This window comes from Aptenodytes forsteri, unplaced genomic scaffold (assembly GCF_000699145.1).
Source record: "Aptenodytes forsteri isolate BGI_AS27 unplaced genomic scaffold, ASM69914v1 Scaffold273, whole genome shotgun sequence".
Lineage (NCBI taxonomy): Eukaryota > Metazoa > Chordata > Aves > Sphenisciformes > Spheniscidae > Aptenodytes > Aptenodytes forsteri.
This window is the reverse complement of record NW_008795041.1, coordinates 4,657,999-4,675,717: the sequence shown is the minus strand read 5'-3', so window position 1 is coordinate 4,675,717 and position 17,719 is coordinate 4,657,999. Positions and strand designations below refer to the sequence as shown.

At 43.0% G+C, this 17,719-nt stretch overlaps 1 protein-coding gene across 1 annotated transcript in view; it reads right to left on the bottom strand.

The window, feature by feature from the left end:
- Nucleotides 1-15,979: 15,979 nt before the first annotated feature.
- Nucleotides 15,980-17,719, bottom strand: part of PDK3 (pyruvate dehydrogenase kinase 3) — a 36,035-nt gene continuing 34,295 nt past the window's right edge. The window contains exon 10 of the mRNA XM_009276921.2: nt 15,980-17,703. Coding sequence (XP_009275196.2) covers nt 17,560-17,703 — 144 coding nt within the window. The 3' untranslated portion in view covers nt 15,980-17,559. The remainder of the gene's footprint in view (nt 17,704-17,719) is intronic.

Sequence of the window (17,719 nt, the reverse complement as noted above, 5' to 3'; positions counted from 1 at the left end):
AGGCCCGGCCAGCAGTGCTTGCCAGACACAGTACCGGGGACTGGCAGAAAAACATACACCTTTGTCCAAGTTTCGGTCCATGTGTTGCTGCTTACAGCTGCTGCGGCCAGGCCAGGCCGGCAGGGAACTCTGCACCGAGCGGGGCTGGTGGGAAGAGCCCTGCCGGCTCCCGATCCGGACCCGGCACACAGGCACGCGACGGCTGCGGCCCGTGGATGGAGAATATGCAGTCGTACCGGTCCCTGCTAACCTTGAGCTCTTCTGGCACGTGAAGCAATGGCATTGCTGCAGCAAACGCATTCAGAAACGGGAAATAAAATTTTACTTTTTTTCTTTTTGAATGAAATCTGCCCCAGACCCCAAACCATGCCAGTGAAATGGAGAGCTCTCCAGCTGAGTTGGTGGAAATCCATTTAATATATTCAAGCTATTGAATGCTGCTTGTTGACCAAGCCTCCGTACGGGCTGTATGTAAAGAGTCAGGCTGCATTTGCTTTATCAAATTGCTCTCCGTGTTTCTAGTGCCTGAACAGCTACCTGATAACTTCTGTTTTGCTCCCTGGTTTTGCACTTTGGAGGCAAGAAAGTAAATGAAAAGACAGCCCTAGCTGGAATGTGTTGTTGTAGGACATAGATAGTGTGAAGATTTTTACTGGTGAATTCTAAAAAAACACACGTGGGATCCCAAGGCCCTGGGACGCGGCCTCCTAGGAAACCCTGCTGCTCCCTGCTACGTATCACCAAACGACGAGCACAACAGTGCTGCTGTCCTCACATGCTGCTCAGCCGGTTAAACAAATTTCTCATCAAACTCTAAACAAGATGTGTTCACAGACACCCTGTCCCTGCAGGGGTCCCGAGGCCATTCCTCTACCCTAACGTGGAGAAGAAGTTGGAAAAAACAATGGAAACCTTTTAAACAGGATTAGGCGTGGGGATTTTCTTTCTCTGCCCATGACACCCATACAGCCCCAAGCAGAACAACAGAAAGGGTAGCACGAGTGAAGCTTTCCCCTCCTCTCAATGCACCAGCTGATCTCCTTCCAGCTTGGCAAAGCCAGACCTGCCTGACGTCCGGCTCCACCGTTCAGTCCCACAGCTGGTACCTGGTGAGGTGGCTGCAGACTTGCAGGATTTCTGAGCATGGGGAACCCCCAGCCCCCAAAGCTGCCCTGCCCAACAGCTCAGAAAGCCGCAGGAAGACACCCAGCCCGCATCACTGTGCTAGGGCTGTGAAGCAACGATGCCGTTTTGCTCCCAGGCTTGCCTGGCGAAGCCTGCCTCAGTGCACGGGCACGTTTGAGGCTCACCAGCCCAGCACCAGCTTTGGTGCCAGGCCAGCAAGGTAAAGGGTGCTGCCGCCTGCCTGTCCCACCGGCAGCCTGCCGGGCACAGACCCCGAGCAGCCTGGACAGGGGGTCGCAGCAGCAAAATCGCCACTGTGCCACTGCTCCCTGGAGTTGCAAACCCATCAGGAGACACAGCCTGCTGTGGGCACCACCAGTCAGCACTTCGCTGGTTCCCAGCGCAGGCAGCACAGGAAACACTGGGAGAGGGAGGGCTCTGAGTGGGTCTTGGAATAAAAAACTGTGAAGGAACAAGAACGCCCGAGTGCTTGAACACATGGGGTGGTAGTACCTGCTGGCAGCAGCCCCCCCCCAGGCTACCATCCTTACCTCGCCGAGTGACCTAGTAGGTAAACTCCTTTCGCTCCTTCCCTTCCAGATACTCTTCCAGGCAGGTAAATTACAGACCCTCGTACCAGGCACCAAATTAGCCCCGCACTCTGTTCATTCCCTACAGCTTTCATCCCTCCCCCACCATTGGGTCACCAATTTTTCTTTGGGAACACTTTGCCGGACACTTCTCTGACTACCACAAGACTAAGTACATAATCTCTCTTGGCATGCTTTGTCCTCTGGAGTCAGCTAGTTCCTTCTTCACAGAGCTGCAAAAAGAGACGAGCAGGGAACAGGGTGAACTACTGCTTTCACTAGAAAGTGCAAGGGGAGAGCCACAGCGAGTTCAGCTGCTGCCAGCTGTGCACCCAATGGGACGATGCAATTAAGACCTTTCTCAGCCTTAGGCAACCTGTTACTGTAATTTCATACCTGGGATGCACTTGTTAGTTTTTCGGGTCCTTTGCAAGTCGTAAGTCTTCCCATCACAAACCACTCCTCCACCACGGGAACCGTCTGCTCTCTACTGGTGCTGTTCATACGATGAGCCATGTCCAAATGCAATGGAGGTGGGCAGGTTTTTGTTGTTCCTGGCTTTTACCGTTTGTTGTTTTTGTTTTAATTTCATAGCGCTTACTGTTCAGCAGCCCTTGTTCAGTGGTTTGAGTGGAAGACAGCACCACGACTTGTAAACAGGAACTGGAGAAAAACTCACCAGTGACCTCTTCTTAACAGAAGCTGTTTCTCAGAGTCGCAGGTGGCTACCCAGCAACGAAGCCATATACTGTACCAGACGTCCTTTCGCATTTAGGATATCAATAAGCTGAAGCCTTTGCCCTGCTGGTACAGACACCAATATCCATGTGCTGTCTCCAGCAAACCAGAACCTCATCGTCTCTGGACACGTAGAGGGCAATTTTGCACTTCTGAGTCATGGTTGGGTTTTATTTTTCATGAGTGTTGCTTTAATTCAGTCCTATTTATCAGGCAAGCTCCACATGAAAAATAAACAGAGTACAAGAGATACTGCTGCCTCTCACCTTCATTTTATAGCACCTTTGGACACATAAACACAACCCCCAGCGTAAGCCCCACTGATAGCACAGTGCTTGTTCCCCCCATCCTTTGTACCCCAGTACAAAGTACCCGTCCTTACGTCCCCACAAATGCCACTAGAGCAGCCTCTCCAACCTGCTGCTCGGGTTACTACTGCGGCTCTCTGCTCTGACAGGATCATCTCTCTCCCTGCCTTCACTCAGATTTTTCTGGCTGCAAGGTAAAGGTGGGGAAACGCTGCCTCAGCTGGCAAGGCGCAGCAGTAGACACCAGCAAGTTTGAGACCTCCCTTCTCCTCTGCCCCAGCGCAGTGGAATCGGGAGCCACTATTTTAATTCTTACTTCTAAGTGGAAGAAAGAGGCAGTGCTTTTGCAACCATCCTGGTTCTGCTTCTGAAAACCATCCCCAGCAGCAGCAGCAGCAGCAATGCTCCTGTGTGTGCCAGCGTGGTTTGCAGCTGTGCCAGATCTATGCAAAACTGCAGCAGCAAACATTAGCCACAGGGACAACTCCCGACGCTGGCCTTCGGACTTGACTCTTCCTCCAGCTAAGTCAGTCTGATGCCTGCGTGTCCCTGCTGAGCTCCTTCCCTTTTGTCCTTTCTGTAAGAAAGAAATTATTACTGCACCAGCTGTAGAAAAGATTTTTTTTTTTAAATTATTTATTTTTTGTCAGTCCTGCCTCAGGAAGGGAGAAGCTGAACCAGCAGGCGAGGACTTAGGACTTCCCAGCTAAGGTATTTTTAACTGCAGAATAAGAACAAATTTCGAAGTAATTTGGCATGGCAGAGAAACTATTTAAAGGCACAGAGTCCACACCAAAATGCTCCCTGGTAATACAAGCTTTATTACTGAAGATGGATTTGGGGCTGTTTTGAGCAGTGTCTTGCATCACATAACGAGACATCCTCGTACGCTCCCAGGACCGTGAAAGCCAGCCTGGCTGCAGTCCCGCTTCTCTTTTGCCACTGAGCTGCCTCCTGTGGAGAGGAACCACGTCTGACTGCTGCCTCCCCACAATCGCACTGCCTTTTAGGTACCAGTTCTGCGCACACATACCGCTGCGTAGCCGACAGCGCTCTGGGAAAGGACGACAGGGACTCTTGTTCACATAGGCCTGATCTAAACCCAGGGGCAACATGAGCCAGCGCTGAGTCGGACCCTCCCAGGCAAGATGACACAAAGCGAGAACTGCAGCACCCCGTGGTAGCATCTCCCTCTACTGCAAAACAAGCACCGAGTTAGATTTGGAACAAACTTTAAATCCAGTAGTCTGAACTGAAAAGCATTTTCAGTTTTTTAACTGGGATTTCATTGCACCATAGAAACCCTGAAGACACTAGCAAAGAGCGCGACTGGAAACAGTCAAAAAGTCTCCACTCTAAGTTCATATGAGTTTATATAAAACAGGTAGGAGAATATTTGAAATGTGGTTGCAGAAGCAGAGATGATTTTCTGCAGTACAAGGCAGAGCTCTTGTGCCAGCGCTTGTGAAACATCTACAGTATTTCCTTAGTTTTAAATCCTTCCATCATTTAGGCACGAAATACAACATTGTGTAAGCTCACTCACAGGGATAATTTAACTCAGAAGGCTCAAGACAGATAAACATTTTAAAAAAACAGATTATAATTTTTTGTGTATACTAAAAATTATTTCCAAATACTGTAGGGACAGAATTCTCAAAAGAAAGAAAATATTTAGAATAGCACAAAGCAGTACTGACAGCTGGACGGTGGATGAAGTTAACAGGAAATGGGCATTTCAAATAAAGCCACAAGAAAACTAGATGCTTCTTCATGAAGAGGAATCCTGACTTCCTAAGGGGACCGGCTCAGAGCTAGGACCACTTATCAAGGAGGATATGGCTGTAACAAATCCCCAGCATTGCCCATTCTGATCTCTCCTGAATGCTGCTGCTGCTCTCCTTGTCTGCTTAGCTTTCCCTTTTACGTCTAAAAGTCATCCTGCCGGAACTGCTGCTACTCACTTCCACCTCCTCTCCCCTGAAATAAAAGGCAGAGGCGCTTTTGGTCTGGAGGCTGGACAGGCTTCACACCTTGCTCAGCTATCGGCCACAGACGTACACTGGAAGAGGTAACGACGAGACGACTAAAACAGCTCTAGAGCCCAACATCGGTGGCAGATCCTGTGCCTCCTTCCCCACTCCAAAGCCTTCATTAAACAAGGTGAAGCTGTTTAAATTCCCCTCAGCTCGTGGCTTTGCTTCCTCAACTGCAATCCTTGCTTTTCCACTCCAAAAGTCTCAAGGCAATGACTTTTGCCAACGGAAGCTGCATGGTGGGTCCCTGGTGCTGCGTCCCCATGAGCACACGCCCCGGGAAGCTGGGCCCTCGCTGTGTACAGCCCAGCCTGAGGTCAGGAGGTTCTTGTTTCGGTGCAGGGCAAACCCCCTCGGGAACAAGAAGGTCCCCTGAATCTACAGAAGGCCTACCAACTCAGCTCAGCAGAAAGGAAGGATTTGACACTACATCGAATTTGCTTGTAAAAAAGGGGTAATAATAAACCATAATGGGGAAAAAAGTCCTATATAATAGCACATAATTAAACAGCAGTTTCACTTGAGCCTGGTACAGACCTCTGACCTCCTCCTAAAACAGAGCTGAAAATGGACCTAGGGCTTTGCCTCTTGTGTGGAGACCCTTTCAGGCCACAGGCTATCTTAAGCACTCCCGTTCTGATCTTATTTTGAAAAGAGTTCTTTTTCCCCTCTCAAAATACAGTGTGTGTTCCCCAAGCACGTGCACACAGATATTTTCTGCCCTTCTCTTTCTGAAGGGAAGGCCCTTTCCTGGTGCGCGCAAGGTGGCATTAGCATTTCTAATCTGAATGGAAATCAAGGCCGCTGCCTCACAGCTCTGCCTGAGGGAGAGGAGATAGATGCAGAACGAAGTAAAAATATCTGAGAGCCTTTGGAAATGCCAAGAATTGAGGCTCTTCCTACGACAAGTCACTCTGGTGGATCTCCCAGCTGCATGCAGCAGGCTCCCATGTTGAAACCAGTTCCTCAAACAAAAGGCTTGGATTCCTCTGCCCCAGCAGTTATTCATGGCCAGTTTATGGTTGGGCCAATGCCTTTCTTCAGTTCAAAGAGTTCTTTCACACTTGGTATCTCCATCCCTTTTTAGATATTCTCTCCAACGGCAGCCATCCTTCCTTCAGTGAGAAACAGTGAACTGCAAGTTCGTAAGCTAAGTAAGGCAGTTTTTTGCCTTTCACACAAACGCAAGAGCCTGCTCCATATGCTGGAGCATGGCAAAACATAACCTGAAGACAAACGGGCAAAACAAATTTAAGGAGGATATTATGCCTTTGGAAGTATCACCTCCTTTAACCCTTCTCAAAAGGCAGTTTCACCCTATGAAAAGACAACTGTCCCCTAAAAGGATTAAAAGGTTACAGAGATTGATCCCAAATTTCTCTGGTAATACTTCATGGTCTGTGCTATAGACAAAATAAGTGACCTCTGTGGAGCCATCAGGATTTGACTACTTACAACATTTTCCCCTCATCATTTGGTAGCTCAGCTTTCCGTTTACATTTAGGTTTTGGATAAACGTCTCACCTCCGCAGGCAGGGGGGATTCCTTTTGCTGGGCAGCAAACTATGTTAAATAACCACAGCACAGCAGTAAAATACCTGGAGGAGCCCAGACATGCATCTGAGGGGGGGACGCCCCAAACCCCTACTCTGCCTGATTCGCTGCCATTAACTGTGACTTCAACAAGTACGTGGGAAAGAACCAGGATTCTCCCTTTTTAAAGCCACCTGAAGTTCCCTGATCTACAGGGGACGCACTTGCTGGCACAGCAAAGCTCATGCTCAGAAACACGTCTGTGAGGGCAGGTGAACCGAGCTGTTTCAGGCTCTGTACCAGTGCCCAGACCCCGAGTCGCTCCCCCTTTGCAGCAATGAACCCACAGGCTCGAAGCACCTCGTCAGGGTCGGCAGGGGCTGCCTCGGTATCTGGCTGGTGAGCTTGGTCCTAAGGGATCAAAGAGTGCAGTAAACCCTAAACCCCTGTGATTGACTTCTCCTACTTGCAGAAGGGGTGCAAACAAAACCTCTGGCAAGGGAAAGCTGGGGATCCAGGAATTTAAAAACAAAAAAGCCAAAAAATCTTTAAGTGACTGTGGTAAACAGAAGCGAAAATACAGTTGCAAGACACAGTTTTCACATTTACAAAACCTAGCAATAAATTAATGCTTTAAATGTTTAACTGCACTAATCAAGAAGAAAATGGTCCGTTACCGCAAAACAATTATTCCTGTGCCTAAGCATACGAAGGCAGGAACACTCAAGGGGAAAATCCCACATGGTGGCACTGACCAGGCTGCAGGCCCACATCAAGTCTTGCAGGTATTTCAAATTCTAGGAACAGCTTTGTTACAATAAATTACAGCCTCTTCAGCACATTGTGATACTTTTTATCATTCTCTAATCATATTTCCCTACAAACAAACCCTGGTTTTCCATAAAATAAAGTAACTGAACTGCAAAGCCATCGTCCACTTAGGAAAAGTAGATTAATTATAACCTGCTCTTTACAAGTGACTAGCTTCGAATACCAAGAGGGTTGTGTTATTTTAATGTACTACATACCATACTAGTCTCTAGCTTTTTCATTTCAAAACTCACACATAAACCCAGTAGGAACCCAGTTACTTTGCTACTTGGCCATACTTAAGATACTTTGTATCATCAGTTTAAAAGTTAACTAGTTTCATTTTCAACAGCGTCCTGAGCTTGCACCGCTACAATACATGATTAAAAGCCAAATGCCAAAACAAAATATGAAACTATCCCTTAAAGAAAGTTTCTGGGGTTTTTTGGTTGTGGGTTGTTTTTTTTTTTGCGCTCTGGTTATCTAAAAGGTCTCTCCCAAATGTGTGCATTTACTCCAGAAAAGAGCAAGAAGGACATTTCAAATATTCGTATTGTTCACATGCAAATAGAAAACTGCAAAAGGCATATCCTGTATGAGAACTAACCAGATACCCCCACAATAGCAGCTTCGGAATGAAACATTAATCCAAACAGCGTAGCAAATCTTGGGTGGTTTAATTTTTTTTTCTACCACCCCCCCCCCCCCCCCCCCGAGTACCTTTTCTTCAAACCATCCCACAGCACGTACTTGTATCATAGACACAGAGAGAACGTGGAGAACCGTCAGAAAACACCAGGCAAGCTCACAGCCTGTATCTTTTAAAGAAATGGAAGAAAAAATAATGCCATGAGGTCAAGCACCTCTGTTCTGACACGCAGTTAGCCATTATGCAGAGTGGTGGCACTACCATGCCATCCGCAGAATGGACTTCACCCATTAACTGAATGCAATTATATATACAGGGACGTGCCCAAGGTGATCTTTTTGCATGTTTTACCCAACTGTTCCACTGTTTATCAAGAAACAAAAAGTTAGAGATTAATTATATATTTGAGCACTGACAGTTGTGTATCAAGCACCTTGATAAAATACTTTCATATGCCATTAAAAATCTAGAAACTTCAGTTCTCTTGCTGTAAAACACAATGTTTAGCAAGCCGGCATTCTCAGTCATGAAGTGCACAGAGTAACAGCAAGACAAAATGTATTTAAATATACTGGAACAAACCATAACTCCAGCCTCTTCATCCATCACAAACGGCTATTTGCGAAATGTTTTGTAAAGCTGGTAAGCTTCTACATTGTAACGTACAGGACCTGGCCATTTTACTTACTGCATAATGTAGCAGGCAGTTTTCAAGCATACCGCATCATACCGACAACGGACACCCATTTACTGAAATGGACACCCACATCTGAAAATAAAGAAGGAAAGAATATTGCTTCCCTGGTGGTAAAACTTAACCTTTAGTTCACCAACATTTAGAGACGTAGAAACTACCACACAGCCATGACTCACACGCACGCACAAAAACCCAGGTTCCTTTACCTGAATGCAAAGCTAACTATGCCTTAAGTCTTGGTCCTCCACAGCCCCAAGGATTATATTGAGTATTCTTATGTCTACGAAGAAATTTATTATCACAAGGATAAAGAGCAAAGCGAAACAGGCAAGGGAGGCGTTCACAGCAGCACAGTAGAAGCCACGCACACCACCGACAACCTCAAGTCTGCTAGGACAGCTCCTACCTTTTAACGACTTACATCTCGCAACAGTGCAAGCTGGCATCAGTTTCCATAACCACAAGAAAATTTTAATGAAGCTGTCCTTTGAAAGCCTTCCAATACCAAAACACAAATCAACATGTGACCTTGAAAACTGGCAGAACTGAAGCTTTCTTCTGAAAAGTCTTGAATCAGCATATTTACAGGCGCCTGCTCATTTATTAATTTCAAGAAAAGAATCCACAGTGGCAGATCAAGGAGGAAAATCATCTTACAACTTTCAAATCGTGTCTCCTAGTTGCATGCTAGTAGCAGCAAAGTGACATGCCTGTTGCCTTTGGACTAGGAGATATGAAGGGGGATAGTTTGGGCCAAGGACATAAAAAATCATTCAAGTCACTAGATGGAGAAGGGTTTTCAGACTGCGGTAACAAGTTTTCCGAACGGCCGATGCTCTTAGACAAAATACAGCAGGCATTATTTACTAAACTCACTTAATTTTACTCTTACTACTAGAGGAGATGGTACAAAAGCTAAAAGTAAAAACAGCCCTAATTAAAGATGATGACTATAAACCAATCTGACAAAAAAATGTTTAATTTTTCCTATTAAGCATGCCTGACACATTTGGTATGCCTGACTACATTTAGAAACTGTCTACTGCGAGATTTAAATTTCTTACTTTCAGTGGAAACAGAAGTACTGAATGAGTCTACAGCAGTCTAAAAAGAGACATGAATGTACAATGACAGACTGATCCTTCATTACAAATTGTTCTCCCACGTAAGCCTGTGTCCTAGAGCCATAAATTCTCATTATACTGCTGCTGCTGCAACTAGTTGCTTCGCATTCTACAGACAGCTACTGTCAAACATTATGCTGACAAATTCTGCAATTTTGAGCTACTTAATTAACCACTCGGCTCCTGTGAATATCCTACCATGGCAAATGGTAAGCAGCGAGAAAGTGCAACATGCAGATTTCTTCTCATCTGAAGGTTTAAAATAAATTCTTCATCAGAAAGAAACTTGGATCTCAGTTCTAGCATAATTCTGACCAACTGGAGCCTCATTTATTACTTAACAAGAAAGTTAGTGAGTCAAGAAATCTGGGTCTCCAGGCATTTTCCTGTTCTGGAATTGCCTGGTAACAAACTTTGTTTTTCATTTTCTTGAATAAGTTACGAACGCATATAAAACTTTATGGAAAGTTGAAGAAATTTCAAGGTAGAAGCCTTGGGTGTTATTTTATAACAGACTTTTCAAATGTCAAGAATAATCCAGGGAATTTTAGCTTTAGGGAGATTTATATAGCAGAAAAAACCAAATCCAAACCAAAGAAAACAATGCGTGGTGACAAACCGTGCTGACGTACCCAGATCAGTCAGATACCAGAGTTTCAGAAATGCCCAATAACTCACTTCTGGTTCTAAACTGCTGTAGGAGCTTCTGCTACTTCAATGTCAGGACATCAAAAACTCCAGGAAGCAAGGATGCATTAGAGGCAATCCTTAACAATACTGAACATTAAAGGAAATGTCACACTCCACAGAAGTATTAGGAAGTGGCTAAAACTGTAGGCTTCCTCTCTATTCGCTTCAGAGGAAGCGTCAGCACTGCCAAAATAGGTAGCTCAATCCCTACCTTCAGCATCTCACTGAATTTGGTCCCTCTAAATCCCGTATTTCCGCAAACCAGCAGTCTGAAGTGCTATGAAGCTGTGCTCCTGCCACAGCAACAATGATGATTCAAGGGATTAAATACTCCCTTCTGTTACCTGCACCGATATAGTAAACTAATAAATTATTAAATCAATAAATTAAGTCTTGATCAACAGTAAGGGCTATAAAACCAAAGGAAAAATAACACCATACACTTGTATAGCAAAATGGTTAGCGAAACCACACAGTCTAGCTAAATTTACGTGAAGTTTGAAACACACAACGTACGGATAGTACCAAAATTCAGCTCTTGGGTTTTGCTAACGCTAACACCTTTTCTGCTTATAAAGCTGTGTGTTCCCTCAAAACTAAGAATTTGGAGAACACGAATGAAGCTTATTTTTTTGAAATATTACCTTATATTTTCAAATGGCAAAGTTCTCAGTCGCCAAGTAAGTTTAATTTATAATTATTTCAACTTAATGCTCTTAAACTACAACTGTTTCTGGATTCCTCTATGAAAGTGAGAAAAGGAGAATGTGGGGTGCTTGCCACAGACTTTCTATTTTAGGCAGTTATTCAGAAACAGCCATTTCTAGGTGAGAGGCCTGAACTTCTTACCTCAGTGTTCTGAGAAACAGCAATGAATGCTAGTTAAAAAGAGAGTAAAACAAGAGTCACTAGGTTAACCCAGTTTTCTCAGACTACAAAAGAGACAATTAAGTTTTATCCCAAAATACTTTAGGGTTCACACTCCCACCTGCCCGCCCCCCCCAGCTACAAACCTATAGAAACCGGGGAGCTTATCTGTATAGAGAAAGGAATAACGTAGAAAAAACATACTTGCAGAAGTGATGGACCCAGAGTAATTTCTGTAGTGACTAGTTTTTCAAGAAGCCAGTCTCCCAACAAATGCTCTTGCAGTTCCATTATTTTGTAGAAAGAGACATCTTCAGATTTACAATTAGCAGAAACATTCTTATGTTTCAGTTTTTCCGCACAAATCAAGTACAATTTTATTTTCCATACAACTGCTGTCTTCGTAAATATTTTGATATCAGGTCCTTGGCATAACAGCAAAATCAAGAATTGTGAAGTTCAGCTATGTTAGCACGTGATTTTATCTTCTTAAATACAAATCAAGTCTTGTGCCACAAGAATCACTGGAAGGTAACTTCAGAATGAAAACTAGAGTTTCTTGTGAAAATAAGCGTTTCATAAAGACTCACATCTGACGGGAATAAAACATATTTATGAAAGACTTTAGAAGTTTTAAAGTCTTAAAATCCACCAGATTAAATGTACCTGAAAATTCAGAGTAATACAATACGGAAGCAATTGCATTTATTTATAGTTCTAGAACCAACTTAAAAAATAAATTATGCTTGAGATATTAACGATAAATCTCAGGGGGGGGAGGGAGATGGACATGGAAACACTCAAAGGTACGTTTCCATAGAAGATTTCAAACTGCTTTGTGCCAAAACAGGCAAGAAAAACACTTTTATCCTAAATTACTCTGAGCTCCCAACTGCAGCTCTCTGAGAGTGTCCCTCTGTAGGCATGTGTGAAGTTGACCTTGGGCTGCCAAATCACAAACTAAGCTCCACAGTGTGTGAAACCAAATCAGTCCCTTAAAAATGTCATCATGTAGTTTTTACATATTTTTATTTGTCAGCAACGGAAAGAAAAAAGGAAAATAAAAGTATACACAAATTATATACATGGGTATTTGGACTAGAAACAATTCCAACACAAGTTACAGAAGACTCAAAATTAAAACATCACCAAGTGACCTCATGAAAAATTAGCTTCCCACTCCTCCATTGTAGGTTCAGTTGATTCAAATGATGCCACCTCAGAGGAAAGGCAACACGAGACCTCTTTCCCTCTTGGATGCTAGGTGCAACACAGGCCAGCTCACCACTAAGAGTTCTGTCCCATAACCGATGTTGGGAACAAATTGACTTGATTTCCACCCATGTCAGAAACTCACATCATAAAACCCAGTACAAGTTTAGCACACTGTTAGCAGTTCCTCAGAGACGGCAAGCGTGAAACAGCTAGCAGGTCCCTCGCGTAAGGACAGTCCCTGCTGAACAGCTGAGAGCAGGGATAGTGCACCACTTGGAAACATGCCTGACACGATCTACAGAGGGGATGAACTTCAAAGGCCTGTCAATCTGGCACCTCTGGGCAGTATTCAATTCATAGGAAAAATTTTAATAAAGCAATTAATACTAGTTTGACAATGTCAGAATTATCACAAACACGTCAATCCTACTGATACTACATAAAAAGCTCTAGACTGAAGAAACAAACAAGATCTCTATGCCAATTTCTGAGATCTTTTAAGGCAACATAATACTGCAATTAAAGCACGTGAACTTTAGATTCTTATTTATTTTTAATTAGAAAGCCACTTCAGTTACACAAATCTTCATTGCTTCAAATTAATGTCAACAGCTTAAGTCCTGATCCTGAGAACAGATTCATTTAAGTGGGATTACTCTCATACACTGTTTACTTGTGCAAGTATTTGCAAGATTCAGCCCTGAAGTTGCTACACAATTTATAACTATGTTCCTCATTTGTGAATAAACTCACCTTTGAACTCAGTAATACATCGTTCTGTCATGTGCCATCATATTCTCTTAAGTTCTGCAAAAACACGTTTATATATATTAATTCACAGGCAGGTGACTATGTCAGGAAGAAGAGACGAAGAGCTACTGGAAACCACAGCATCTATATGGCAACCGAGGAAACATACAAAGAAACTGAACACGGCACGGTCGGACATGGTTATCCTCAAGAGATAAATACTAACAATAAACATTTAGGCTGTTTTCTACAAAATGGTTTATATCAATCAAGACCACTTTGCACTTTGCAGCACCTAACACATAAGGATCTAAAAGTGCTTATTAAGGGGGGGGGGGAATGTCTTCCATGTCAATGAGGTCAAGATTTCACCCTAAATACTAAATTTGGGTGGAGGTGAATAGGAGATTGCACTACACTGTAAGATGACTCTTGCTCACTTTTTAGAGAAAGTGAACAGCTGTTTCAAAGCAAATTCTACGTGCCACTGAGGACAAAGAAAAGTGTGTTATCCAGTTGGAGCAGCAAGTGTAGTGTACATAGCCAAAATGTAGCTTGAGTTTTCCAAGAACACAACAATTAATATCCCTGTTCTTTAAGCATGTGTCAAGGGACCTGCTTTAAACGCTGCCCAAGAGGTAGCACAAACTGCAGCAGGACAAAGACTTTCTCAGTACTATCCTAGGTCATCACAGTCAAGTACAGAGGCAAAGACTGCGCATTTGAGTTGTAAAAGAAGCATTTCAGTATCTTCTGAATATTTCTCATCAAGTGCTGACTCTGAAAGACCCCTTGTTAGCGTCAAAGCAAAGCCTAGAAAAGCAGGGAGCACAAATATGTACATGATGTGTACATGATACGATAGGTATCTATTAATACTAAACTAGCCAGGGGAGTAATAGATCACGTTCAAGACACATACACCAGAAAAATGCGCACTGGACGAAAAAGTTAAACTATTTGTTACACTACGACACATAGAAGTTGTTTGCAAATTCTCAGGAAGAATCGAGGAGCAAACATGTCCTGCTCAGTTTTTGTTAATCACTAAACACAACAGATACGAAGCATTTTCACCGAAAACATTTTTTTCTTTTTATGTGTCCTGTAACTCAAGACAAGCAGGTTGCAATAACATTAGCAGGCCATACATCTGAAATCCATAAAAAAAAGAAATACACTTTTATATCATCAGAAAGTTTGGAATTAACAGCCCCGAGATGTTAAAACAAATAGTTATAACAGACTCCAATCAAAGGTAGAAGGAACTGAAAAAAGATCAGCATCTGTAGTTAAACTAGCCATATTAAAAACCCATCCGCCCTCATTTTTCAGGCATACCCATTGAAAAACTCTCTTCTAATCGAAGGTCTGCTGCTGTTGTTTCCTAAGAGTTGTCAGACTAATACCCCTATGTAGAAACATGGCGTGAGGACAGTGAGTGAAGAACAATTTATGGCATACCTTGGATCTCCACTAAAGCACAGGCTGCCTAGACACGGTTGGAGAGGAGAAAAGTTGCTTCTCGCTCACATTCACCGTAATGCCCACAAACAGACCTTGGGAAATGGAAAGAAAATGCATTCCTTGTGCTCTACCTTCCTGCTCTGAGCTGTTTGTACGTGCTCAGGGTTGTTGGAAATAGGTGCCATTTCAGGGGACTTCATTGTTCGAGTCCTAAAGCACATCAGTCCTGAAAGCCAGCCAGCTGTTTCTGTGAATAAAGTGAAATGACTTATATACCATAACATCCTTCACGGTATCTTCAGCTTTCATTCATTGGCTTCCATGGTTTATATTCACTTCATGAAAACAAGTTCAATATGCCTAAATTTTAGTAGATGTGACTTCCAACTGGTGTTTCAGTCAAACTAGTTCTCTGATTTCACCCCAGCAGCATAGCTGTATCGCTTGAATAGCAATTTGCCTTCCCTGCAGCAGCGCCTGCAGTCGTGGGAAATTATTGCTCTGGAGGCCACAGGTGTTACACCCTCACCGTGCCATGTAAAGATCCCCTAGCCAGGGTCAAACGAGTCCGGTTTGGGAGAAGAGGAGGACAGCCCCATCAGCACGCTCCCTCTTCCTACCTGCTGGCAGAGGGGGCTCAGAAGGGCACCGCTTACCAGCTGACAAGTCAGACGGCCTTCAGCAGCTGTCCTGGTATCTCCACCTCTGAACAGTACGGCAGCACTCCGCAGAGACATGTATGAGAGAGCGTTAAAACAGCCTGGCGCTCCAACGTGACTTATCTGTACAGTGTAGTGAAAAGCCCACAGAACCTCAAGCCCTGCAAACTCATGAACTATTCACATACACATTCTTGAACTGACTGCAACAGATAAGAGTAAGGGTTTGCAAGGTAAGGACTCCGACTCTTCAAAGAAATGGGGCTATATGAAGTTTATTGCTCAAAGCACTTTGTAATCCTTTGATGAAATGTGCTATGTAAGTGCAAAGTACCATCGTTAAGTCAAACTAAGATTTTTTTTTTTAAAAACACCTAGGAATCTCTCAGCATTTCCCTGTTTACCTAATAGATCAGTTCTTTATAAAAAAATATTGGGAGCTCAGAAGGGCACCGCTTACCAGCTGACAAGTCAGACGGCCTTCAGCAGCTGTCCTGGTATCTCCACTTCTGAACAGTACAGCAGCACTCCGCAGAGACATGTATGAGAGAGCGTTAAAACAGCCTGGCGCTCCAACGTGACTTATCTGTACAGTGTAGTGAAAAGCCCACAGAACCTCAAGCCCTGCAAACTCATGAACTATTCACATACACATTCTTGAACTGACTGCAACAGATAAGAGTAAGGGTTTGCAAGGTAAGGACTCCGACTCTTCAAAGAAATGGGGCTATATGAAGTTTATTGCTCAAAGCACTTTGTAATCCTTTGATGAAATGTGCTATGTAAGTGCAAAGTACCATCGTTAAGTCAAACTAAGATTTTTTTTTTTAAAAACACCTAGGAATCTCTCAGCATTTCCCTGTTTACCTAATAGATCAGTTCTTTATAAAAATAAATATTGGGAGGACAAAAGGGACAGTTCCCCCACAATTTTAGTAAACAAGTTTCATTTTTTCATGCTAAAATCTGCAATATCTTTCAAAAAAATATCAAAACACCTAAGAGAAACTGAGGGTGCATCAGAGTTGCTTACAACTCATCTACTTCATTCCCACGGCTAGGATATCACCAGAACTTCTAAATTTCACAGATTTTTCTGAAAGGCCATAGTATTAGAAACAGTATTTGGCAAAGACTTTGTGAAGAACAGTTTCCTAATAGTCAGCAATAACCCTTACAATAAATTTAAGGGGAAAAGACTTAGGTTTTTTTTTCTCTTCGATTTTTTTTTTCCCTTAAATCAGGTACCAGCTATGTTTTGCCCCTCCCATTTCTACAGTATTTCCAGTTACATGTATTTAGACCAGTGACACTTTCCAAAAGCTGGTGTACAACATCTTTATATACACTACAAATTCAGATTACCAGACTATAGTCAGACATTGAATATATAAATAACTTTGCAAACTATTTACAGGTTTTAAACTAATCGGGTTCCAACACTCTTAAGGCAAATTCATTTGTATGACTGGCTGTCTGGCCTTTCAGCATTTCTCAATTCATGAAATTGAATTACCCCCTGCCCCTCTGTTGACAGAATTTCTTGCATGGAGAGATGATCTAACTACTTACGATCTTTCCTCAAAACAAGGAAAAATGTATAGAAATGCATTTCTGTGTTTGCTTGTCAAGAAAATCATTAAGGTGCATACCAAGAAGTGGAAGTCCCAATGTCTTACAACAACATAATTTTTGTATGCACTTGACAAATGGATTTGGGAATTTGGGGAAAGCATCAGTTTAAAGCTGCACAACCCTTTTTAGAACTATGCATTTATAAGCTCATTAGATATAAGATCTGAAGAGCTCAAAGGGATTTTCTGTAACAGGTGACACCGTGCAATATAAAATGCAGCAAAGAGTGGATTTTCAAAGCGTATGTTTAACTACATTAGAATTTTTCTCTTATACTGTATTGTTGTGCAAGATACTATTCACCATTTAAAGGGATCCTGCACATCTTGCCAATCCTTATATTGGAATAAAAACTGGCCATTTCAAATAGTATCTTTATGTTACAACATTGTATTCTTAAGTGCAATCACAGTGCAATCCCTTTTGTCAATGCATGACTGAAGCAACCAAGCATATTCTGGTGAAGTAGACAGGATTCACACACCAAACGTGCTTAGTGCCTTCCGTTAAGTCCCAATCATCACTTTGTTCTTAGTATTTTTCAATGCCCTGATTAGGTCTTTGTTTGGAAGTAATTAGCTATTGTGGTTTGAAGGATTTTGGAACAAAGCAGAGACTTTATACTGAATGCAGAGGTTATCTCCAACAGAGACAAAAGGTGGCAAGTTATCGATTAGCTTTATATTTAGAAGCATCCCTTGGTTCACTGCTAGGATTGCTCCAGTCATCTGCTTCAGGTGTGGTCTTGTAGTGTCGCCATGCTGACTTATTAAAAACGGGAAGTCTTTCAAATGATTCACTTGAAAGGGCCTATGGAAAAACAAAA